The sequence below is a fragment of the Camellia sinensis genome, chromosome 9 (genome assembly GCF_055761805.1).
Source record: "Camellia sinensis isolate YWXY chromosome 9, ASM5576180v1, whole genome shotgun sequence".
Classification (NCBI taxonomy): domain Eukaryota; kingdom Viridiplantae; phylum Streptophyta; class Magnoliopsida; order Ericales; family Theaceae; genus Camellia; species Camellia sinensis.
In genome coordinates this window covers 164,605,431-164,631,382 of record NC_138969.1, presented here as the reverse complement: position 1 = coordinate 164,631,382, position 25,952 = coordinate 164,605,431, and the positions used below count along the sequence as shown (strand labels likewise).

At 38.1% G+C, this 25,952-nt stretch overlaps 1 protein-coding gene and 1 pseudogene across 5 annotated transcripts; one reads left to right on the top strand and one right to left on the bottom strand.

Moving 5' to 3' along the window:
* Positions 1-14,563: 14,563 nt before the first annotated feature.
* Positions 14,564-25,497, bottom strand: LOC145789346 (G-type lectin S-receptor-like serine/threonine-protein kinase At1g11300; annotated as a pseudogene). The gene is made up of 8 exons (XR_014340535.1): positions 24,121-25,497; positions 23,825-23,932; positions 16,793-16,834; positions 16,084-16,235; positions 15,801-16,011; positions 15,397-15,634; positions 15,139-15,289; positions 14,564-15,033 (listed from the first exon to the last, which is right to left on the bottom strand). The product of XR_014340535.1 is annotated as a G-type lectin S-receptor-like serine/threonine-protein kinase At1g11300 (transcript).
* Positions 16,398-23,167, top strand: LOC114318396 (uncharacterized). Of its 4 annotated transcripts, none has more exons than XR_014340533.1 (8): positions 16,398-16,653; positions 16,721-16,806; positions 17,029-17,156; positions 21,074-21,160; positions 21,266-21,337; positions 22,384-22,453; positions 22,589-22,682; positions 22,818-23,167. XR_014340533.1 is itself a non-coding variant. In XM_082887915.1 (7 exons), exons 3-6 carry the CDS (start codon positions 17,046-17,048, stop codon positions 22,432-22,434), a joined length of 321 nt encoding a protein of 106 aa, XP_082744041.1. In that variant the 5' UTR covers positions 16,398-16,653; positions 16,721-16,806; positions 17,029-17,045; the 3' UTR covers positions 22,435-22,453; positions 22,589-23,167. The 4 variants fall into 4 exon arrangements, 2 of the variants coding, with proteins under 2 accessions (XP_082744041.1, XP_082744042.1); XR_014340534.1 differs by having other exon boundaries at positions 16,439-16,657; XM_082887915.1 differs by having other exon boundaries at positions 22,589-23,167.
* Positions 25,498-25,952: the final 455 nt, after the last annotated feature.

The window sequence follows — 25,952 nt, the reverse complement described above, 5'->3', positions numbered from 1 at the left end:
TATCTGAGACGATCGTCACTGGGACCCCGTGCAATCTCACTACATCCCGAATATACAAATCGGCAAGATGATCTACTGAATCTCTCACGCGCATAGGAATAAAGTGCGCCGACTTAGTCAACCGGTCTACAACCACCCAAATAGCATCACTACCCCGCTGAGTCCTCGGAAGACCTACAACGAAGTCCATAGTGACATGCTCCCACTTCCACTCGGCAATAGGCAAGGGTTGCAACAAACCCGCTGGCCTCTGATGCTCGGCCTTCACTTGCTGGCAAGTAAGGCACTTCGATACGAAAACAGCCACATCTTTCTTCATACCCCGCCACCAAAACTGGCGACCCAAATCCTGATACATCTTAGTACCTCCCGGATGCACCGCAAGGCGCGAATGGTGAAACTCTCGGAGTACTTCCTCTCGGCAAGACTCCGGTACAAACAAACGGTTTCGGTATCTCACACTCAGGTCGGGATACACCGTCAAACCCTTCTCAACTTTCCCACTGGAGATCTTCTCTCGGAGGGATTCTACCTCAAGGTCACCTCTCTGTGCCTCTAACACTCTAATCACAAGTGTAGGCTGCGCAACAACAGAAAACAAGGCCGCAGCCTCAACAGATTCGCCCAGTAGCAAATCAAACTCGCCCAGTGCTCCCAACATCTCCCATTCCCGGATGGCTATACAAGCTACATCACTAATGGTTTTCCTACTAAGGGCATCGGCCACAACATTGGCCTTTCCCGGATGATAATGCAACTCAAAATCATAATCCTCGATGAACTCCATCCATCTCCTCTGCCTCAAATTCAAGTCTCTCTGTGTAAACAGATACTTCAAACTCTTATGATCCGAGAATACCTCGAACCTCTCACCATAAAGGTAGTGCCTCCAGATTTTCAAGGCAAAGATCACAGCTGCTAACTCTAGGTCGTGTGTGGGGTAATTCTTCTCGTGTATTTTCAACTGACGTGAGCTATAAGCTACCACTTTCCCTTCTTGCATTAACACACAACCCAAACCCTCTCGTGAGGCATCACAATAAACCGCATAACCCAACCCTCTCTCCGGAATAATCAACACCGGAGCGGTGGTCAATCTAACTTTCAACTCTTGGAACGACTTTTCACAAGTCTCACTCCACACAAACTTGACTCCCTTCCGAGTCAGCCTAGTCAACGGTGACGCTAACCTGGAGAAATCTTTCACAAACCGACGGTAATACCCAGCTAATCCCAGAAAACTGCGGATCTCAAACACACTCTTAGGCTGTGCCCAATCTTGCACTGCCTCAACCTTGGATGTATCAACAGACACCCCTTTCCCGGATACCACGTGGCCTAAGAATTTAACTTCCCTCAGCCAGAACTCACACTTCCCAAACTTGGCATACAGCCTATGGGCTCTAAGTAACTCAAGCACCACTCTCAAGTGTTCCTCGTGCTCCTCCTCAGAAGGCGAATAGATAAGGATGTCGTCCACAAAGACAACCACAAATCGGTCTAAGAACTCCCGGAAAATCCGGTTCATCAAGTCCATAAAGACTGCCGGTGCATTGGTAAGCCCAAATGGCATCACCAGAAACTCGTAATGGCCATACCGCGTACGGAATGCCGTCTTAGGAATATCTTCCTCCCTGACCCTCAACTGATGGTAACCCGATCTCAAGTCTATCTTAGAGAAACAACGGGAACCCTTCAACTGGTCAAACAAATCATCTATACGGGGCATAGGATACTTATTCTTAACCGTAGCCCGATTCAACTTCCGATAGTCAATACACAATCTCAAGGCACCATCTTTCTTTTTAACAAAGAGTGCCGGTGCTCCCCACGGTGAAACACTAGGGCGAACAAAACCCTTATCGAGCAATTCCTGGAGCTGAACTTTCAACTCAACCAACTCTGCTGGAGCAAAACGGTAAGGTGCCATAGAAATCGGCGCCGTACCAGGCACTAAATCAATAGAGAACTCTATCTCTCGGTGAGGTGGCAAACTAACAAGATCTTCGGGAAAGACATCTGAATACTCACAAACCACCCTTGGCAATACAACCTGGGTCTCACCACTCTCACCACTCCCAAAGCTGGCAAGTAGACTACTAAGCTCACTTCGCCCTCGCGAATCATACCCCGGTGGCAAAACACTACCAACCCGGTCTCCCAAGAAATGGAACCACTCCCCGCTCAAGGTACATAATGTAACCCTCTGGCGGTAGCAATCAATAACAGCCCGGTATGACGATAACCAGTCCATACCCAAAATAACATCAAAACCCTTCATGGGCATGACAACAAACGGAAAAGGAAGCCTATAGTCGGCGACCTCTATATCACATCCTCTAACACCCTGTTTCAGAATCAACTCACCACCCAAAGGCGATACCACACAAATAGGAGATGCTAACTGTGCTAACTCCAATTCCAAAACAGATGCAAATGCAGCAGATACAAAAGAATGAGATGCACCCGTGTCTATCAACACATTAGCAACCGAGTTGCAAAACAGAAAAGTACCTCTCACTACTGATGGGGCCGGTACTAAATCCTGCGTGGTAACAGCATACACGCGCCCCGTAGGCCCCTGGTCTACCTGCTCACCTCTCGGAGCAAAAGACTGCTGCACAGACTGGGATGACGAAGCTCCCGGATTGGCCCTCGAGGCCTGCACAGACTGAGCTGGCTGAAAACCCTGCGTCTGCCTAGAACCAGACGCTCCCGAAGTGGCACTCAACTGTGGGCAAAACCTCTTCATGTGCCCAGGTTGTCCACACTGATAACAAGTCAAGAGCTGCCCCCTGCCCAAACTCTGACTCTGCGGTCTAGCTGAAGAAGAAGCAGCTTTCTGACCCCCACCCTTCTGCGGGCAAACAGAAACCTTGTGACCCAGCTGGCCACACTTGTAACAAGTGAATTCCCCCTGACTGCCTCTCCCCGAGCCTCCACTCGGCACTGGAAAGGTCGATCTAGAGACTGCACCCTGAGACTGCTGAGGGTTATAACCCTTCTGTCTCCTGCCATCACCCTGACTATCCTGGCTCCTCTTGGAGCCTCTCTGACCCTCATCCTCCTCCTGCATCATAAGCTCCATATGAGCTGCAGCGTCTACCAGGTGTCTATACTCTCGGATGTAAGACCCACCAACTCTCAACTTGAGGCCCCGCCTCAACTTCCGCTCAAACTCGTAGCAACGGCGTTCCTCAGACGCCACCAGTTCAGGTGCAAACCTAGACAGACTGGTAAAAGTAGCCTCAAACTCGGCCACTGACAAGCCCTGCTGATTAAGCCGGCTAAACTGATCCCTCAGCTTCTCCCTAGCTGCTGCTGATAAAAACCTCTCCTGAAAAGCATTCACAAATGCCTCCCAAGTACCACCAACACGAGCTTTCTCGTACTTCCACCATTGACCCGCATCTCCCTTCAGCTGGAAGGATGCCAAGGTCACTTTCAGTGCTCCGTCCTCAATGCCAAGCATCTCGAACGTCTTACTCATCTGTTCTAACCACTCATCAGCCTTCAGTGGCTCCTTCGGATCCCCGATAAACTCATCCGGATTAGACCGGAAGAACTCCCTCTTCAAGAAAGAAGACCCTGTCTCAGCTGCCTGATTCCCAGCTCTAAGGATACTCAAAGCTCCCGCTATCTCTCTGGCCAAGGCACCCATAGCCTGCTGACCTACTGGCTCGGCCACAGTGGCCTGCCCAACCCCCTCCTGTACTGCCGGAATCTCACCAGGTAACGGTACTTCCTGCCTCGCAGGTCTACCACGCCTAGCACCTCTTCCTCGTCCTGACATCCTAATAAAGGCAACACAGAACGTTAGCACATTCATAAATGTGCCGAAACTAAACACTCACGTCCTAATACATGGACAACTGTAATTCACTCCACATAAGCACATAAACACATAAGCACTTACGAATTTCATTTCCGGATAATAACAGTCCCGAGGCGTTACTAGAGTTCCGGTTAGAAACAGCATTGATCAAGTGCTTTTCCAACAAGACTCCCAGAAATTCAAGGATCCAATCAATATCCCAGAAATTAAATCCCATACCCACATAGTCACATAAACATGTTATCACTTAAGCCCATAGCATATGATACCACATTTAAGTCTCTATCAAGCGAGACGAACCCATTGTGATCCTAATCACTTCCCACGTACCCAAAGTATTCGAACCCGGTACGCTCTGATACCAAGTTGTAACGCCCTCAAAATAATAACATTAAACCCATCAGATAAGACATGCATTTACATATAAACTAACCACATTCCTTTATTTCATTGAGTTTCATTACATAAGTATTACATGTTAACATCAAAACAAAATGCCCTACGGGCTTACAGCTTTCCAAGTTAACACTTGGTTTCAACAAAAGAGTACTAACTCGTTTACACATTAAGCCCTTGGCTTGAAGTTACATGTAATACATCAGAAGTAAAACAACTACACTATGTCCGCCTCTAGCCTCCCAAGCTATGACCTTGGAGGTGGCATGCTTCCTGTACCTGAAAATGATATTCCCATATAGGGTGAGCCACAGCCCAGTAGAAATACACTAAACCAACCATGGACATTGACTAAAACATTAGCAATTGATAGTTGGTCAACACTGATACAATCACATAAATAACATATTTATGTCAACGACTTACAAGTCCCAATTACTTTTCATTTTCCCTTTAACAACAGATAAGCATACTAGCTCTATCATCATTTCCACAGATATGTATAAAAACTATATCCACATTCTCAACAGATATGTATAACAACAATATCCTCAGATAAGCATATAAGTTGTATCCACACTCTACAACAGATATGTATATCAACAATATCCACAGATAAGCATACAAGCTGTATCCACACTTCACAAAGATAAGCATATGAGCTCTATCTTCACTTCTCTAGACAAGCATATGAGCTGTGTCTACGGAGTTCATCCCCTATCTCCTCCCAATACCTATCCGGTTTAGAGGTACATCCCCTATCTTCCCCTAAACCGCGGAGTACATCCCCTATCTCCTCCTCTACACATAACGTATATAAACACATTGGTTCTATATACAATCACACAATACACACAATTAATGTATTCTATCAACCGTCAAGTTCCATGACACATTCCATTGATTAGTTTCCGTTTACCTAATCATCATGCATTGTCTACAACAATCTCGACTATCCTCCACCGATAGCCCAAAGCAGTTATTTCTAAAACAGAAAATAAATGCACAAATGGATATTCAATCAACATTTCATTTCCTCATTTCTCACCAATTAATTATCCCAATTAATTAAACAATGTAATTAGGCCATTTTCCATAATTACTATTTCAACCCTTAAGTCCCATTTTCATCAATGATTCAACAATCATTCCATTCTTTTCATGCCAAACATGCATCTGGGTTTATTATGAATAAAACCCCAACTTTTGTAAAATTACACAAAAGCCCCAAACTTTCACAAAATTACCAAACCAAGCCCAACATCTCAAAATACCAAAATTTAAAGACAAAACCCATAGAGAGGAGTAGGTTATCCCTACCTCAAATTCGGAGTCCCAAAGGAGAAGACGACAAAACCCAACGTACTCCAAAACCCGAGATTTTCAGATTAAAATGAAGCCCTCGACGATCAACAACTTTTTTGTAAAGGCCAAAGGTGAGTAAATCACTCCTACTAGATCAAAACCTAGAGAGAAGGTAGAGTCTAGAGTGAGAGGCTCAACAATGGTGATTTTGGAAAAGTAAGAGAGAGAAGAGAAAGTAAAAAGTGATTTGAAAAGTCACAATTTTGGGACTTAAACCCAGTCGTCCGCTCGAGCGTAAAACACCCCGCTCGAGCGGCCACTCCCAGACTTCCGCTCGAGCGGCCAACCTCCCGCTCGAGCGCAGAATGCACTCGCCCAGCACTTTTGTAGAACCAGGCCTCCGCTCGAGCTCCCAACCCTACGCTCGAGCGGCACTCAGACAACCCCGCTTGAGCGGCCAATACCACGCTCGAGCGTACAACGCTGCACAGGAAAATACTGAATGGGTGTAATCTCCGCTCGAGCGCCAACACCTCCGCTCGAGTGTACAGGCCAAAAATCTGGGCAACTAGTTTTGGTTTCTAAACTCAACCAACCTGTAACAAACCCGCCCAACACATCCTATAACTCAAATACAAAGTAAGAAAGGATGTAAACAAGATAATAAACAACTACCAACATCCACGGACACATGTCCGGATCACTGTACAACAAGGGTGAACCCGGGATCGCTATATTGGCTAAAGTTGAAAGTAGAGTAATGAAATTAAAGTATTGAAGTATATGTGTTCAAGTTGAATTGAAGTTTGGGAATGTTGGAACTTATGTTTAGAAATTGCGAATGACTCTTGTTATAAATGTTGAAATTCATGCTATCATGTAAAGGAAAATTAGAGAAATAATCTATTAAGGATATAGATGATATGAACTTGGTTTTAGAATGTTGAAATAGGATTCAAAGATTTATTGTGAATTATGTGAAGTTACAAATGGTGTTAATGAAATAAATGATGTTGTACTATGATGAATTATGTTTGAATTACGCGACTTGTGTAGGATTAGCTACAAGGACGGACCACGTACCTGAACACTGTGAGTAGTAGTATGCTTTACCACCGCTAATGCTTGCCACTAGTATTCTGTTAATTCTGTTATTTATGTATATAAATGATTCAAGGAAGATAAATGTTATATGTATGTAAATGATGCAAGAAAGATAAATGTTATATGTATATAAATGATTCAAGGAAGATAAATGTTATGTGTTTGTGTAAATGATTCAAGGAAAGTACATAAGTAAGAGAAAGAATGAAACAACCCTCCTATGATTCTGGAATTCTGTAAGACTCTGAATTAAGTTTGCTATGATAATGTTTGGGCTAAATGCCAACAAGTTTAATGCCAATATATGTAAGAGCTAAAGGCCAACAAGTCTAAATAATCAAGAAATGCTCTAGTTATGATATGTTACGTTTGAATTAATGAATTCATGATATCCTTAGCACATGGCCCTTACCCGGGGATAATAATACTGTGGTTTAAATAATTAAGTTACAATTGTATGTACGTTACAAGTTCAAGTATATGACAAGTATAAGCATGTTACAAGTTCACGTATGCTATAAATTTAAGTATGTTACAAGTTTACGTATGTACAAGTTTCAAGTGTATTTCAAGGGCCTTGTGCCACAAGTTTCAAGTGCATTTTCAAGGGCTTCATGCCATTTTCAAGGGCTTTAATGCCATTATGTTTACAAGGGCTTTAATGCCAATATGTTTACAAGGGCTTCATGCCATTTACAAGGGCTTTAATGCCAATATGTTTACAAGGGCTTCATGCCATTTTCAAGGGCCTTAGTGCCATATGTTACAAGGGCTTTAATGCCAATATGTTTACAAGGGCTTCATGCCATTTTCAAGGGCTTTATGCCACAAGTTACAAGGGCCTCGTGCCACACGTTTCAAGGGCCTTAGTGCCATATGTTACAAGGGCTTTATGCCACAAGTTACAAGGGCCTCGTGCCACACGTTTCAAGGGCCTCGTGCCACCATGTTTCAAAGGCTTTATAGTCATTATGTTTATGTTACAGGATTGGGCCTAAGGCCGTTATGTACTTTGCACAAATTCAGACTAACTATGTGAACTCTGCACCTTTTTATTCATTGATATGAATTATGTTTCAAGTTAAGCATTGGTTTATGTATGTATTACTATTCACTGAGCCAGCTCACCCTCTGTTATGTCTGTTTCTGTAGGTTACCAATCAGGCGGTCAGTCCTAGCCAAGACGCCACTTCCTTTTGTCAACCTTCATATGTTCAGGCACTGTTTAAGTCATTTAATTTCTTGAGTTGTCAAGATGTTGGTTTGCTTATGAGTGTCCATCTAAGGTTGTTGTATATACCTTTCATGTTTGTCTTTGTATGCGCCCGACTGTAGGGCTATAACTGTAAATGTGTATGTACATACTCTGGGATATAGTTTGGAACTTTATTTATCCGGTATAATGCATGTGATGAATGAGATCCTGGCATGTAGAAATAGCTCAATGGAGTTTAATTGTTCATTATTATTTAGCTATTTATTTTTAATGCTTCCGTTCAGGCCCCATATGATATATATATATATATATATATAACAGGTTAAGTTTCCGTTACTGAAGTGGTCATGCCCAAACTTCTAGGGGTGAGTTTTGGGTATGACAAATTCGATCCTCGAAGAGGAGGTCTTTCAAATGCTTAGCCATTGTAGTGAGGACTCAAGGATATTCTAAATAAAAAAATAAATACGGAAAGTAGAATTTCAAAGAAAAGAGAAGAAGACTTACGAAAGGCAAAGGAAACAAGGAGAAGACGGATAGGAGTTGTAGAAAACGCTAGAGAAGAAATACCGATTGGCAGTCCGGAAGGTTCAAAAAATTTGAAAAAGTATGTATTCGATGGGACTTAAGCTTCAAATCATAATAAATGCGAGAGAAGCAAGAATGAGGCGGTAAAGCGTTATAATGACCAAAAAGCGTATACGCGTTCCGACACGCATCGGGAAGAGGATTAACCGCCGAATTTTAGTCTCCCCAGATTAGAAGCCAACCTCGCCGACTAGATGATGCTAGTGGAGTGTTTGGGGGGCAATTGTGGGAGCCGAATATTGAAAAGAATTAGAAGCATATTCCGGCCAGATACTATTCGGCTCTATCCGGAACGCTCAGGATGTCGAATAAAATAGATAGATAGGCCGAATAGTTATTGAACTATGGAGCCGAGGGAATAGAAGAATAATGAGTGAAAAGTGGGCCTTGCCCCGAGGCACAGGGAACGAGTATAAATAGAGGAATAGCAGACTGAGAAAGGTATGTGAAAATTATTGGGCTTAACTTAGAATACAAGCAATCTTGAGTGGGAGACTGACTTGCCCGTCGGAGTGCTAATTCTGGCACCCCCGGCCGGAGTGTTCATTCTTTTTCAGGTGACTAGAAGAGGATCAAAAGTGTCCCCCAGGATTAGAAGGGTATCCCCAAAACCACTTCTCCACAACCCTTAACCTCCTTACGACCAATGAAGTGTCTCTTACCCCATTAGATGTTAGAATTTCTTCCATCTTTATGAGACACTCTCCCATGCAACTTATAACAATAAGGGCGAATATGACCATGCATACCACAATGATGACAAATAAAAACAGGGTGTACAGGGTGTACCTTCTTTTCTTTTACCTTACCAACTCTAGGAAGTTTGAGAAGTCCATCCTTATGTTGAATTTTTTGTTCTCCCTTTCCTTGAGTTCTTGTACCATGAGACGTAGATGCACTTTGTTTTTGCTCTTTGTTATCACCAAAGCCAATGCCACTCTTGTCAGAACAAATTTGTTGAGACCCAATGACATTGTCCGAAGTCTTTGATTCTCTGTTCCAAAGACCAATGGTAGCCATAGCACACTTGAGTTCTTCCTCTTTCTTGATCATTAGTTTTTCCAAAGCAACTTGAGACATCTCGAGAGTTTCAATTTTTTCTTCATATATTGCATTGATTTGTTGTAGCTCGTTCCTCTCTGTCTCACAAGATAAGAGTTTTGCACAAAGAGCTTGTCGATCATTAGCTATCTTGATGGCATCAATCCTAGCCTCGGAAATCTCCTCCTTTAGTTTGACATTCTCACTTTCACATGCTGTGAGTTTCATAGTGAGTTTGTCATTCAATTTGGATAACTTAAGAGATTCCTTATACAACTTTTCATAAGCTTGCTCAAGCTCTTCATCATCACTTCCCGAGGATTCATCATCAGTGGCATTCTCAACCAAGCTCTTCGGATACTCTGTTCGGCCTTCAGTTTCGGAAGCCGCCATGAAAGCAAGGAATTGTTTATGTCCCTCTTCGCCTTGATCTTCGTTGTCACTTTCATCTTCATCAGATTCTGATTCATCATCCCAAGTGATAGGGAGGGCTTTCTTCTTCTTCAGATGAGTGGGGCATTCTGAAGCAAAGTGGCCAAATCCTTGGCATTCATAGTATTGGACTCTTTCAGAGTTGCCTTGTATCTTTCCTTTCTCCTTCTTGGCTATAGAATTAATTTTGAGTTTATCTTTGCCTTTAGATTTATGGGTATGAGTAGATTCCAAAAGATTAGGATTCTTTTTCAAAAAAAAAAATTTAAATTGTTTAACAAAAGCAGCCGTAATCTTGGAATCTATCTCACAATCCTTATCAGAATACTCTCCAACTCTATGAGCACTACTAAAAGCAATATCTTTTTGTTTCTTTTTGAAATTCCTATGTGCCTCATAAGTTTGGAGATTTCCAACCAAGTGATCCAGCTTGAGGTTGTCAACATCTTGAGCCTCCTCAATAGCCGTAACTTTTGGTTAGAACCGATTGGGCAAGGATCTCAAAATTTTTTCCACAACTTTGGATTCTGGTATTTTTTCACCTAAATTGAAGCTGGAATTTACAATGTCACTCAACTTCACATAAAATTCGTCAAATGTCTCACTATCTTTCATTGAAAGGTTTTCGAAACTAGACGTGAGCCTTTGAAGTTTTGAGCGTTTAATAGAAGGAGTGCCCTCATGGATAGTTTGTAAGATATCTCAAGCCTCTTTTGCGACTTCACAATTGCAAATACGACTAAACTCTTCAGGTGTGACACCGCAAAAGAGAGAATTAATAGCTTTACTATTCCAACTACTATTTTGGTAATCAATTGTGTCCCACTTATCGATTGGTTTGGGAAAAGTTACTCCATCAACGGTAATCGTCAGTTCAGTCCACCCATACATGACAGATTGCGAAACTTTTTCATCAATAGATTTCAAAACGATCTCATCCGAGCTTTCCAAAACGAATGATTGGATCCATCAAGTAGGGGTGGTCGAACCATAGAATTTCCCTCACGAATTGAATCCATTATCACAAATTAAACAAGATCTCGCTCAAAAGTTTTAAAAAACAAACGAGCAACCCGCTCTGATACCAACTGAAAAATCTAGAAATCCCCTAGATGTTGATTTGTGATTATGTATCAATTTTAAGCAGTATATAACAATCCCAATCAAACAATCAAGACAACTCGACACAACGATTTTACGTGGAAAAATCACAATTGGACACCTCCAATTGTGATAAAAAAACCACGAGCAACAGCCACAAAACAATCCACTAAGAAGATATAAAGGAATTACACAGGTATAATCTCAATTACCAAGCGAATCCACGCCCGAATTGAACTAACCTCTATGTGCCTCTTCCAACACCGTCATCACCTTGGAATTGTCTTGACGATGAGCCACTCCAGAATCCACCAAAGCTTCAGGCTCGAATTCTTCAGAATCCACCGAAGAACAACTCTCTCTTTTGTATAGAATTAAACAAACGATCCTTTGATGTAAACTTCTTAACCCATGAGTTGAATACTCAATTAAACATCAAAGAAAACTAGCAAAATATTTTCAGAGATAAACCTTAATATCCAAAAAGAAGATCTGGAGAAGTAATCCTAAAATCTGACAGAAACCCATACTTATAGAAATCTGAATCGCGAAGCTCGCTCGAGCGACGACTCTCTCGCTCGAGCGAGGGATCAAAAACGCGTGTTTTCCATAAGTGGCTTCGCTCGAGCCACGCAAGCTTCGCTCGAGCGCACATTTATCTCTTTCAGGTTTTTTGCCAGACGCAGTCTTCGCTCGAGCAAGGACTCCTTCGTTCAAGCGAGGATGGGCGGACATGCCCCGGACCCGCCAAGGGGCGCTGCCCCCTAGACCCCCCGAGCTGACGGGGCAGCTCGATCCCTGTCATAATCAGCGATGTGGCAATCTTGAAAGTATTAGCATCACAAACTTCTCTGCAAGGCACAATTCGGGTTGGATTCGCATCTAAACACTCATAACCTCACTGAAATAAAAAAGTGCGAAAATAAGTATAACTGAAAGGAGTTTTATCAAACGGGATTGCCAAGAATAAAACCTAACAAATTTATATGTCATAAATCCATAATATACCTCTTATTTAAATAAGTAAAATTTTTTACTTATTTGTTTAAGAATGATTGATTTTAAATATCTACAAATTTATTTTTAACCAATACCTGAACTAACTAAATAAAAAATATTTACAATTATTAAATGAAATGATTATTAAAATAAAAATTGTGTCATAAACAAAAATTATTTTTGAACTAGTAAATATTGTAGACTGTGTATAATGTATATTTTTTATGTGCAGAATGTGTATAATGTATAGTTTGTAAGCTTTTTTTTTTTTTTTTTTTCTTTCAAGGAAGTTATTCAGAATATTGTAAATGTGTGTAATGGTATATAACGGGCCGTTATGGTATCGTTATAGCCATTATGGCACCGCTAAGGCCGTTACGTAACACTGAAGCGGCCGTTACAGATGTGAATTTCCATCACATCGCAAAAACAGGTGCAACGGGTAGCACTTACTCCTATAACCGTTATGTAACAGTTACAACCGTTACATAATATTGCTTTTTAAAACCTTGGAGACATATGATATGCCCCCCAAAAAATTTCCCATATAGTTATGATGATGATGATATCATGTTTTGCAAAATTGGTAGGACACTTGGGAATGGGAAAAAAGGCAAATTAGGAAAGAAGAAAGAAGAAAGAAGAAAAGTCATCCAAAAGGGCATTGTGTGTGAATTTATCTGAAAACAAGACCTTACCGGAATGCATCCTAGATCAGAAATAGCAACGCCCTGGTTTGACTGTTGGCTCTCTTTCTCTGTCAATTACTACTAAGGTAGCTTTAGAATGTTTCCCTATGAAAGCTCAGAATCCTAATACAAATGGTAAGATTTTACGATTCTACGATTTTATTTAGGCTAAACAGTTTTATTTTAGATTGTTTAAATGATGTTAAATGGGAAGTGAAGCTTCCTCTTTGAATAAGTCCTCATAGTCAAGCTGAAATTATAATGGGAGAATTACAGTACAGTGAGACAGAGAAAAAAATTACAAAAACATGTGGGAAGCAAGTCATTTAATGGGGTGCAAAGGGAAAAAACTGTGGGGGTTCAACCCCTCATGTTTTTGTAAATTTTTTTAGGGAAAATTATTCCGATGATCCTCATATTTTGTCCCTTACGTTATTTTGGTCCATCCATTTTCAATTGGTTCAACTTTGACACTTAATTTTAAATTTTGTGTCAATTTGGTCCATTTGATAATGTCGTTAGTATTTACCCTAAGTTTTATTTTATTTTATTTTATTTTTTAATTCAGGATGTCTCTCGTTTAGCCTAGCTCATTTGGACTTGAGTTATCTTGTATCTAAAGGATCAAGAACTAATCCCTGGAGGCTTGAAATTAAATTAAGGACCAAGCTAATCTCTAATGATTCATTGGGAGATTCGAACCGGAGATCATGCATGTCGCTACTGGACGACGAAATGGATTTTGAAATTTATTAACATTCTCTTAAAAAAAAAAAAAAAAAGTACTGTTAATAATCCCACTGGTACTGAAACCATTATTCACAAACTTTGTATGGCTTAGTCTACCTCTTGGAATTATTGAAATAAGGCTTACACCAATAAATTAATTGAGGAAGCATTGTCATAATGGAGAATGAGTACACCACATAGCAGATTTGACGTGCATGCGGTACTCTTTCATTTATTGTTTATTATGTGATAAAAGTAAGATTTGAGAAGTTATTTGTACTCAGTCTAAGATAGAGAGTGTTCAATCACATCAAATTATATAGCATTTCTTTTTTTCATATTGTAAACCATAAGTAAAAAGTATATTACGTCAATATGGTATGCCAATTACATAAAATACTTCCAATAGTAGCATCTCTAAAGGTAGCTTAATTACCAAATGGCGTGCCGAAATTGATTTTGACATGTTAATGGAAGAAATGTAATTTGGGTGATTCAATGCGACAAAGTCAACTTCGTTTCTTCAAATATCCAGCTAGGGCAGGTACTTCTGTATCCCAAGTTAGATTATTCTTTTGCTAACCGCATAAAATATTATTTCCACTCTCTTGAAGTACTAAAATGAGCTAATTACCTCAAAAAAAAAAAAAAAAAAAAAAAAAAAACCTAGGGTAACTTATATTAGTGATCTCTACATTTTACCTTTTATATTACTTTGGTCCCTATACTTTTAATTGGCACAATTTTAATCCTTAATTTTAAATGTGTCAATTTGGTCCAATTGATAATCTTGTTAGTGTTTTTGAATAATGTTAACTCACTAAGGTTTCTAAATTTATAATTTTTCTTTAAAAAATATGACATATGTCACTTATATACATATTTTTCATAAAAAATGCTAAGAAGAGTTATAATCAATTGGACCAAATTGAAATAAAATAATAAATTCTTGGTTGAAATCGTGCCAATTGAAACTATAGGGATTAACATGATACAAGGAGCAAAGTACAGGGACTACTGTTGCAATTTACTCAAAAAACTATTAAAATTAATTTTTAAAAATTCAACAAGAAGTAAATTCCAGATTAGGAAAAAACAAATCTTGAAATAGAAGTGTTCACACAAAGATTTGAATTGTAATTGTTTGTCCAATAAGCACTAACAGAATATCAAAAATAGTTGTGGATAGGTATATATCAGTAAACCACTTGATGCGAGTGGTTAACAATGGCAAGTCTTTGTGTGCATGAAATTGGAAAAAATAAAAAATAAAAATAATCATCTCGACATCTGAGATATTACCTGCCATCAACAATTGTAACAGTAAGTTCATTCCTAGAACATCTACTCAGGCTTTCCTGTGAAGACAGACTCTTTGGTGTTTGAGTAAATGCAGGTTGCTTTGGCGTTGGGAGATATGAAATTTCACTATTTAACATAGAAAGAACCGTGGATATGGTAGGCCTATCTATTGCAAATTCTTGTACACACAGTAGTCCAACATTTACGCATCTCAAAATCTCCGATCTGAAGTCTTGATAAGATATCATTGGATCTATTAAAGTCACAATGTTATCTTCATTCCACAATTTCCAAGCCTGAAATTTTAACAGCAATATGGCATGTAAAAGTTAGGTCTTGACAATGAATAAACCTTGGAGTATTAGAGAACTAGGAAACGCAAATGAATCAAGTGGACTTACATATCCTAGAAGGCTCAAAGAATGCTCATCATCATAAAAACTAGTGTTTCGTCTTCCACTTACAATCTCTAGTAACAATACACCAAAGCTGAATACATCTGATTTCTCTGAAAAAAGCCCTTGCATTGCATATTCTGGAGACATATAACCGCTGCATCAAGCGAAAATTGATTTTATTGCGTTAAATTAATCCCATAAGAAAGAAGAGGCTCCACATTGAAAGAATGAAGAGTTTTGGAGAAACAGACATGTACTTACTATGTTCCAACAACCCTTCTTGTATTGGCTTGATGTTCCTCGCCACAAAAAATCCTTGCCATTCCAAAGTCTAAAATTTTAGGGTTTAGCTCTTCATCCAACAGAATGTTACTTGTCTTTAAATCTCGATGAATGATCCTTAATCTAGAATCCCTATGAAGGTAGAGGAGGCCTCTACCTATCCCTTCAATGATGTCAAAACGTTTACTCCAATCTAGGAGCTTCTGTTTTTGTGGATCTAAAAGAATGTCGTTCAAAAGAAAGTATAAGTGGGAGAAAAAGGCAAATGAAATTGATTTCGAGATAGAAGTTTTAATTTTGGTAAAACAGTAAGTTCAGATAGTTAAGATAACAAGTAATCTAGCGAAAGCAACAACTCGTTAAGAGCTTTTACTTGTACTAACCAAAGAGAAATGCATCCAAGCTTTTATTTGGCATGTATTCATAGACCAACATCTTTTCTTTTCCTTCAACACAGCATCCAAGGAGTCTAACTAGATTACGGTGTTGGAGTTTAGAAATCATCACAACTTCATTCATGAACTCCTCGAGCCCTTGTTCAGAGGACCTTGAAAGCCTTTTCACCGCTATTTCTTGTCCATCTGGTAATTTCCCCTAAAACAAACACCAAATTATTTCACTTGTCAACAAAACAACTTCAAGATCAGCGTGAGCAATCATTGTTACGTTATACACCGGACCAAAACCACCCTGTCCAAGCTTGTTGGTCCAGTTAAATTCGTCAGTTGCAATTGCAAGTTTCTCAAACTTGAAGAGTGGTAGTTCTTCAAGTTTAACTTGGTTTAAATTATCTTCAAACGACGCTTCAGTTGAGTATTCTGGAAACAGTCTCTTAAATGGTAGCATCTCCACTACAGGAATTATAGGTTTTGACGACGTTTATTTAACGGCGTTTTTTAACCGTCGTTTTTGTTCAATATTAAAACGGCACCGTTTAACTATTTGAAGGCGTTGAAAAACGTCTTCGAATGTCCTCTCTGTGGCGAGCTGGTAAATACACTCGTTCACTTATCAGGAGGATGCCCTAATCTCAGTCTATCGTTCGCTCTCTCTCTCTCTCTCTCTAAACAGATGCCCTAATCCCTTCCAACAGAAATCAACGGATCGGTTTTGATTTTGATTTCGAAGTTCTCTTATTTTGAATCCTTGCGCCTTCTCTGATTTCGATTTCATCTGAATCTCTGATTTCGATTTCGATTTCGAAGCTCCACCGCCACCACCATCTGCACCGACGAGGTAGGTAAGCTCTCTCTCTCTCTCTCTCTCTCTCTCGCAACCCTCTCTAAACGCTTATCATTCGCAGAGATTTAGATCGGTCTCAGTGATATCATCTCAGATCAATTTCGATTTCGAAGATCCAAAACACCATCTGCACCATCGTCTACTAAGGTGAGCTCCATCGTTTCTCTGTCTCTCTCTGAAACTCTTCATTTCGAAGCCTATTCCAGTGCTGTAATGAAAACATCTCTCTCAATTCATCTCTAAACGCTTATCATTCACAGAGATTCAGATCGGTCTCAGTGACAGTTTCCCCACGTTTTGTCCTTCACTTTTTGTGCAGTTCTTTTTTTCTTTTGTTGATGATTTTGCTTTATTTTGTATTTGTTTCAGGTCCTGTTGCTGAAGACATGTTTCACTGGCAGGCAACAATTATGGGTCCACCTGACAGTCCTTATGCTGGTGGGGTTTTTCTAGTTACCATCCATTTTCCTCCAGATTACCCTTTCAAGCCACCTAAGGTGTCTCCTCCACTCTAATCGTTTCTTGTGTTGTTGCTCGAGTACTGTGTCATATTGAACTTTATTAATTGCTTTGTTTTTTGTTTTTCTTATTTTCAACTCGGTCTTGAATGTGAAAATTTGCTGAATTTAAAGCTTATGTGGTCTTATGCTTTGTGAATTTTTTATGGGCTGTACACCTCTAATATCTAGTCTACTTTCTGGAAATTTGGGACTTTTCTTGGCAAGTCTAGCTTTTGTGATTTTTTTCTCAGTCGTCTTCGAATTTTTAGGTAATATTTGTAAAAATACAAGTTATCGTAATATTTTGTTTGCATTCTCTTATTTCTCCAGTTTGAAATACAAAATACTAATGACAAATTCACTGCTAAGATTTTCACTAGAAAAGTGAAAATAAAAAAGTGCAGTTGTTTTGTCGTAACTTCCTACTATATTATATATGGAAAATGATTGTCAAGCAGAAATTTTATACTGAAAACTCACTAAAAATGCTGTGGCAGTGAAATTTTTTGAAATTATAAACCACAGTGCTTGGTAGGAAAATATATATATATATATATATTTTTTTGTATATCATTGCTCATTATATATTAGAGAAGTAATCGGTCGATGGGCGGTTAAGGCAAAAGGTTGGCATTGTGCTCCAAATTTACATGGTTTTGCATTCAACACGAGTCAATCATCCATGTTCTTGTTTGTTTTACATAATGACCACCTGTGGTATATCATTGTTTTATTTCCTCTTACTGCCTACTCAAGATTTTTGTTAGCCTACGCCTAATCATGTATGCAGTTCTACACTATTGCTTACATAGTATATAGCTGGCATTCATTTATTATGTTGAACTCAGGCTGCTTTGGAGGCACCAAGGATTTTGAATCTAAACAACAATAAATATTTCTCTGGACCTTATGGTATGTTCCATTCTCAAAGTTTGTACCTTTATTTATCTATTTATTTTGCATTCTATTATAAATGGTGTAACATATCTGTCTCGTACAAATGCAGGGGAGGATGTTGTCTTCATTGCCAATGATTGGCACACTGCTCTTCTTCCATGTTATCTGAAGACCAAGTACAAGTCTTCGCATGTTGCAGCTATGACAAGCCTGCCAAGGGGAGGAAAATTAACTGGATGAAGGGTGGAATATTAGAATCAGACAGGGTCGTAACAGTGACCCCATACTATGCCCAGGAACTTGTTTCTGGCATAGATAAGGGTGTGGAATTGAATAACATCATTCGTAAGACCGGTATACACTACAAGAAAAATTCAATGTCACGGCGCTTAAAAAAAGACGCTTTTTGAAAACGTCTTTATTTCTCGTTTTCCAAGACCCGTGCCTTCGCTGATGCTTAACTCTACCAGTTAATTAATGAGTTACAAAAAAGAAAAAAAAACAAACCTCTGCCACTCAAACCCATAGAATATCACTTTTTTTCCAAACATCACAGTCCAAAAAAGACGCTTTTTGAAAACGTCTTTATTTGCTAAAAGATGATTGATGAACATTGCTTATTGCTCCATTTATTTATTAATTAATACTTACTGCTATTTGTTGTTATTATCATCACTATTAGTCTTGCTGTGCAAACATCTTTGATTGGCCTTCATGGTGTTCATGCTGTTTTAAACGGTATAATTTTTTATGGAGCAACATATAATAATTTCATGCATCTGTAGGTAAGTTATAGTATATATTGTAGCTTTGCCTGCTCTTTGTTGTCCAGTGTTTTATTCATATTACATGCATTATGTGATTTTTTTTACATTGAAATATCTACAGAGAATCACGTTCCCATTTACTTCATATATGAATTTGACAATATTCAACTCTCATCATAATTCTAAGCTCTCCTTTGCAATTTACCATTGATTACAGACAGTTGCTGGATTAGCAGCAGATGGGAGGCAGGTTGTTGCACGAGCAAAGTTTGAAGCAACAAATTATGAAAGGTTTACATTATGAATGATGAAAAAACTATCAAGTCAAAAGAAAATATATAGACAATAGATATTTATTCTCTATTTTGGTTTTCCTCTTAGGAATTTATGGATGAAATTTTTTAATAGTTCTTCTAATTCTGATATGAATTGTTACTTTTTTAATGAGATCTTACTATGCTTATGTCTAATTGGTAGTGGTAATGTAATGTAGGTATTTAACATACATATTACAATTGACAAATAATTCTTGCTATATTTATTTTTTTAATGAGCTCTTTTCCACTTCCTACTTGATATTGTTATTTATTTGTTTGTTTTTGTATAGATTTCTTTCATCAGATGGTATTAACAATAAATAAAATCTTACGGTACATTGCCCCATTTAGCATCCATGTTTATGATATTTCAGTATGTCCTTAATATGGACCATACGAGTAGACACGGCACCACTACGATGTCCATGATCTTCATCTAATGGCTAATGTGTATTAATGTGTATTCAAGGAGTAGAAACCATTCTTGAACATGTTCTTAGCCTTTTCTATGTAATTTGGAAGAAGGAGTTGTATCATTCTATTAGGCTCTCTAACTTTTAAAAAAAAATTAAATAAAAAATCATGCTATCAGGATCTTTGGAAATCGTGCTCGTGGGTGCTTGTAAAATTTGGATCCATCTAATTTCGAATATTGACCAAAGGTGCTGTCTTGTATATCAAGTTTATATCCAAGCTTCTTCTTCATCAAGGTTCATAATTCTGTATATTGGCCTGCCAAACATAAATTAAAGAGTAAATTACATTAACCTCTCCTAAGGTTTGAAAAATATATAGTAAGCCTCACAAGTTTAGCATAATTACATTGGACTCTCTTAAGGTTTTAATTCGCATAGCACTGAGCCTCATTTTCATTAGAAATTTGTTAGTCACGTAGATGGAAAAATGATGATGTCATCTCTTTTACAATGAAATGTACATTTTTTCCTTATTTATTTTTGTGTCTTCATACCATCTTCATTTGTTCCTGTCCCTTTAACCTCGCTAAAAGGGAGGTCACTGTAATTTTTTGCTTTTGTTATCAACATATTGGTATTCTTGTGCAACACAAAATTTATTTGCTGCTGTTACAAAGCCATTAGTTACATCTATGAAAATATTCATGCTTCTGTTTTCATGAAATCGGATGTAGTTAGTTAATTATTGGAATTCAAATCAGGTTAGAAGAGAAACTCACCAATATAGAATCAGAGAATAAGGTCCTTTGTCAGCAGGCTGTCTCCATGGCACCTAATAAGATCCTTTGTCAACAGTTTTGAATTAGCTGTTTTTGATTTCTTCATAGCAATCTCAATCTCTCTCTCTCTCTCTCTCTCTCTCTCTCTCTCTCTCTCTCTCTCACGCGCGCATGCCTATCTGCGTTAAATGTCCTTCAAAATGTAAAACCAATGATAAATCATGGACAAAATATTCTGGTTGTGGTAGCATTGCAGCTCAACTCTGTCTTGTTTGAATTTCCTCTATTTCTTGAGGGACCAAACAAAAGGCTAGTGCAATTTTTTTCACCCCTTCTCTTTTGCCTTAGGAGCTCTACCCTCCAGAATCTATTTGGTATGTTGTGTTGAAAGTATTTTTCCGTGCTAAATGTTTTTCCTTAGGGGAAAATGGACTTGGAGACAAGTAAATGAAATTTTGGTCTGAATCTTTGTGGATTCAATTCTAGTGACAGCAGTGTAATTTAGTGAGGAAAGATTTTGTTTAAGAAAGTTCCTTTTAGAGTATTTATTATGTTAACTTGTAGGAAGAATTGGAAGTTCTTTTTGAAGAGTAGGAAGTGAAGAGTGATAAATATTTGATCTGGAACCCATAGGTTGAGTTACCAAAAGCATCAACATGCTTTGATTCGGACTGTTAGCATTAGTTATATTCAAATGTGGTTTAGATCTTCATTAAAGTCTAGTTCATGTAATTGCAGGAGAAGAATGAGTCCATTTTTTATGGTAAGGAAGAAAATGGTTTTGAAGTGGTCGAATTCGAACTGCCAGAGCTGGATCTATTCTTGGTAAGAATGTCCTACTTTGGTTATGTATATGTTGTATCTATATGTCCTGAATGTAAATTATGTGTCATGAAGTTTCTTATATAATCTATTCTATGGTTCTTGTAGGAAAATGCTTGCTTCTTTGAAGAAGAGAAAGTGCAACTTTTTGATGCAGTTGGAGAGGCTGATAATAATGTGGTAAAAGTTTAAATACTATGCCTGCTTGTGTTTACAATCAACATCTTTTGATTTCCTTAGCCACAGCTTTTGTGAGTGGCAAAAGAGCAACTCAAATATGGTGAAGCTTTTACCTTGTTATTGTCAACATTTTGATTACTATATGATCACAATGGTGGTGGTATGATGACACTGAACTTGAAGTATACATTTTTTAGGTGGTGGTATTATCACAATGTTTAAACAAGCAAGGTACCAAAACTGAAAAAAGAAAAAACGAAAAAGAGACAGCATTGTGAGAGAGGGAAAATGTCCAAAATAAAAAATATAAAATGAAGGACTTTAGGCATTAAATTTTTTTGGCTTGGACTTCTCATAAGATGTAATTTATTTGAAGGACTTTTGGCCAAAAATCCTTTATTCATTCAATTAGCAATTCGATGCACATATTTGAAAATCAAAATTGTGTAACAAAGATTCACACCAAAGTGAGTTGTGTTCTTTTTATAATAGATATATGGTTCAGCCATGTACAATGAAGACCTGTAGATGTAATGGTTAGGAAGAGTGATATGGTTAGCATAAATAGAAATTTTAGGGAAGTTGATTTGCTTGTGTAGAGCCTTGTAATTGTTGGCAGCAGATGATCTCTGTCTGTCTGGGAGCAGAGGATCTCGGTCTCTGTCTCTCTCTCACACACACACACACATTATTCATCATAATATCTGAGCATATTATATACACAAACATGTATATATATAACTGAGCATTTTATGATGTCATTATATGCCGCGAGTGCTTGAAATATGCAGCCTGTGGGGTTTGCCACTCTGATCTTCACGTAATCATAGGTGAACTTCCATTTGCTAGCCCTTGTGTTGTGGGTCATGAGATCACAAGTGAGGTGGTTGAGCATGGGCCCCTCACGGACACCAAAATCATTGAAAGGTTTACTTAAATTTTCTTTAAAAATATGCTGTAATTAATCACGGTTCACTAAGAACTCCCAAAATGATGGACTGGTCCTCAACATGGATAACAGGATTAGTTTTGCCTTGATTCTTCAGATTTCCAGTCGGAGCTCATGTGGTTGGAGCTTTCATAATGCCTTGCGGTAGCTGTTTCTTCTGTAATAAGGTGATTAAATCAACTAATTCCTCAACTTTTCTTTCCCTTGATCTTATTTGGTCTCTGACATTGCGACTTGCTGGTGTCGATATATATAATACATGGTGTCAATCTTATATAGTAAGTTTTTTTGAGTGAATACAGGGTCAAGATGACTTATGCGAGGATTTCTTCGCTTCTAACCGTGCAAAAGGAACCCTTTATGACGGAGAAACCCGCTTGTTCCTCCGCAACAGTGGTAACTGTTTCGTTACCACTTACAATTTACTTCATCTTAATATGAACTTGAATACTCAATTTTCAACACATTCTAATTGAGCACTTTTAGTTTTCGTTATGTAATTTTTCCTTTTGGATATTCTGTTTGTGTTAGGCATGTTGATTTCTCGACAGAGTAGTTTTAGTTACTCGTCATATAAGTGCTGGCCTCTTCTTACATGTGAAACTCAACAGGGTTGAGTGGCCTCTTCTAAAGCCAAATCTTCTGTCCTGTTTGGTTGCTGAGAAAGTGGGGGGAAAAAGTAAAGAAAATGAATTTTTTGAGTCCTACTGGATACTGTCATTTCTGGGTTTTGTTGTATATTATTTATGTAGTTGATGAATTCGTTGATTGTTGAAAGGTCTGACATGATTGTATTTTTATCAAAATTATATATACAATTTTGACTGATAGCAATTTTGTGGCTTTGTATACAAGGTAGTAATTAATTTTTTGGTTGAGAATTGTGAATACAATTTTTTGATATGTTATTTTGGGGGTAATATTAAAATATCATTTGTGGATATGTTATGTTGTGGGTAATGGTGATTGGTGAATGGGAAAGTGAATTAATAATGCATTTGATATTTGAATGTAAGTTATTATTTCATATTAGTGTTATTCATTTTTATTATATGTATTTTTTTAGTTTAATCACATAAATTAGCACAACTTCAAAAAAAAAAAAAAAAAGAGATATCACGGCGTTTTTTTAAAAACGCCGCTTAAAACCCAAAATTAGATTTTTTTTAAAAAGATATGACGGCGTTTAAAAAATGTCGCTAAATATCATAATGACGTCATGGTACTGTCAAGTAAGACATTTAGCGGCGTTTTTTCAAACGCCGTCTATACTAATATAACGGCGTTTTTAAAACGTCAGGAAGTTATAGCGACGGCCGCGTCTTCGGCGCTTGATGCTAAGCGTCGCAAAAAGATTTAGCGGCGTTTTTGACACTTATAGCGGCGTTTTTTAAACGCCGCTAAAAGCAGAATTTCCTGCAGTGCTCGTTGAACTTCTTTTTGAATCCTAATTCAAAAACTTGTTCTAGGTTAGCTACTACACGATAGAAGAAAATATTTTCTTAATTTATGAGTCAGATTGATTAAATTAGTTGTACCTCGTTGTTTAACCATCACCATCCATATGAAGTACGCGCAGATGGAAATGATTATTGACCCTACAATCACTGAAATCACAATGACTAGTTTCAAGTCCCTCTTTTTATCTGCAAAACAGAGCAACCATCAAAATAGTGCAAGTAAAATGGACCACAATATTATTGATCTTTCTCACCCTTTTTTTTTTTTTCCCCTCGTAAGATCATCAATTTACTAATAAAGTACTAACGTTTCTTGAAATTTGACTACAAAGGGTTGAGTTTAAGCACAAGAATATGGATAGGCAATATATTACCGAGATCCGAATATGCCACGCGAATGTAAAGATCTGCCCCACCACTGGAAATTTTTTGTATATCTATTAAGCTTCCATTCCATAACATGCAGCCAATGCCGTCGTCATATGCATAAGCGGTGCACGAACAATTCTTCAAACACTGGTTTTCGCAATAATTAGCCAGAACCGGTGACCACTCTGCAAACACTGGCACTTTCATTGTCGTCAGCACGAAAAACCGGTCTTTTTTACTCTCCTGGCTACTACTATCGTTCCTCTCACACTGCAAATTTTTCCTCCTTACACACCCGCCAGTAAAATTTCCACTATTCCATTCATCTATGCGATTTGGCTCAAACCCTCTCAAACAGGAACAAATTGGTGAGTCCTTTGAATTGCAGCTTCCAAATGGCCCACACTTGCCATAAACATAGTCAGTTTCTGTGATTCAAGAGATCCTTTGTGATTCAAGAAAATGTATTTTAACATAGATCGATTTGCATAAGTGAAAGACACAGATACAGTTCCTTCATGGTTATCTACCACATTAAAACCATTACCATACAGCGAAGTCATGTCTTGGACTCCGATAAAGATTTGATTGTTCCAAGGACCACTTCGCCAATATGGATGGCTGCCATTCCATACAAAGAATTCTGGAATGGTTGAAAGACTAATACCGGCAGAGAAGCTTCCAACGGATGGATCAGAAGGGCTTCTCCATGATTTCAACAATATCTTCTCACCGGTACTTCTATCACTACTAAGCATCATGTTCTCTAAGAATGAGTCTGAAGGGTTTTGGTAACTCCCCCATATTCTCATTCCATTTGAGTTATCTACCAAAACAAGATTCCCAGAGTCTAACAAGCGGGCACTTGAATTCACTGTAGAATTTGAAACATTAGATGACCAAATAATCTCTTTTTGCCCATTCAAAACCACTAGATTGCCATCTTCGGATATCATCAAAGTCCCGGAAGAATCTATTAAAGGCCTGTCTCTATTAGCTACCCATACCACAGTCTTGACAGGGATGTTGTTGTACCAAATACCGACATAGCGATTGGTAGTATTAACAGGGCTGAAAAATCCCAATTGAAAAGCTTTGTTGCTTGAGATTATACTTTCAGAGTCATTGATGGGTTGACTGAGAGTAATGGTGTCTATGGCAATGCTAAACTTGAAACAAAAACAAGAAAATAAGAGAATAAGAAAGAGCTCAAGATATTGAATTGCACCTTTGCAGATGATGAGTTTCATGACTAGTTTTGTGCTTCTTGGTGGGTATGATTGGATAGAATTTGTGGACTCTTTGCATTTCAATCTCTTTTTATTCGTCATACTGTTCAGCAGAAGATAAATTTCTGGGTGAAAGGTGTACGGCTGATTTCATTCAACATTCAATTGCATAATTGTCAAAAGAGAGACTTTTCATATATATTATGCAAAAAATAAACAGCAATTCAACATTGTTGGATGGTATTTTAATAATGTTTTTTCACGACTTTTGAAAAATTCAACACTGGAAAAAGAAAATGAATAGTTGATTGAGATTGATCATTTGAAAACACGTTCAGTCCGAGCCCGTCCCAAGTTCAGCATCAATGATTTACTTTTATTTTGCTGGTCTTTGTATGTAAATTATACGTGAAATATATCATATTGACTAACTATAGTAACATGATTTTATCATATTTATCTTCAAAAAATAAAGTTCATTTTAAAAATCATACATGTTTCAATTTTTTTAGGAAAATTTTGTGTCATATGCCTCAATTACGATATTTATCGTGTCTGGTTATGACCAATTGTAATGATAGTTATCACTTGGTTATGACTAATTGTGA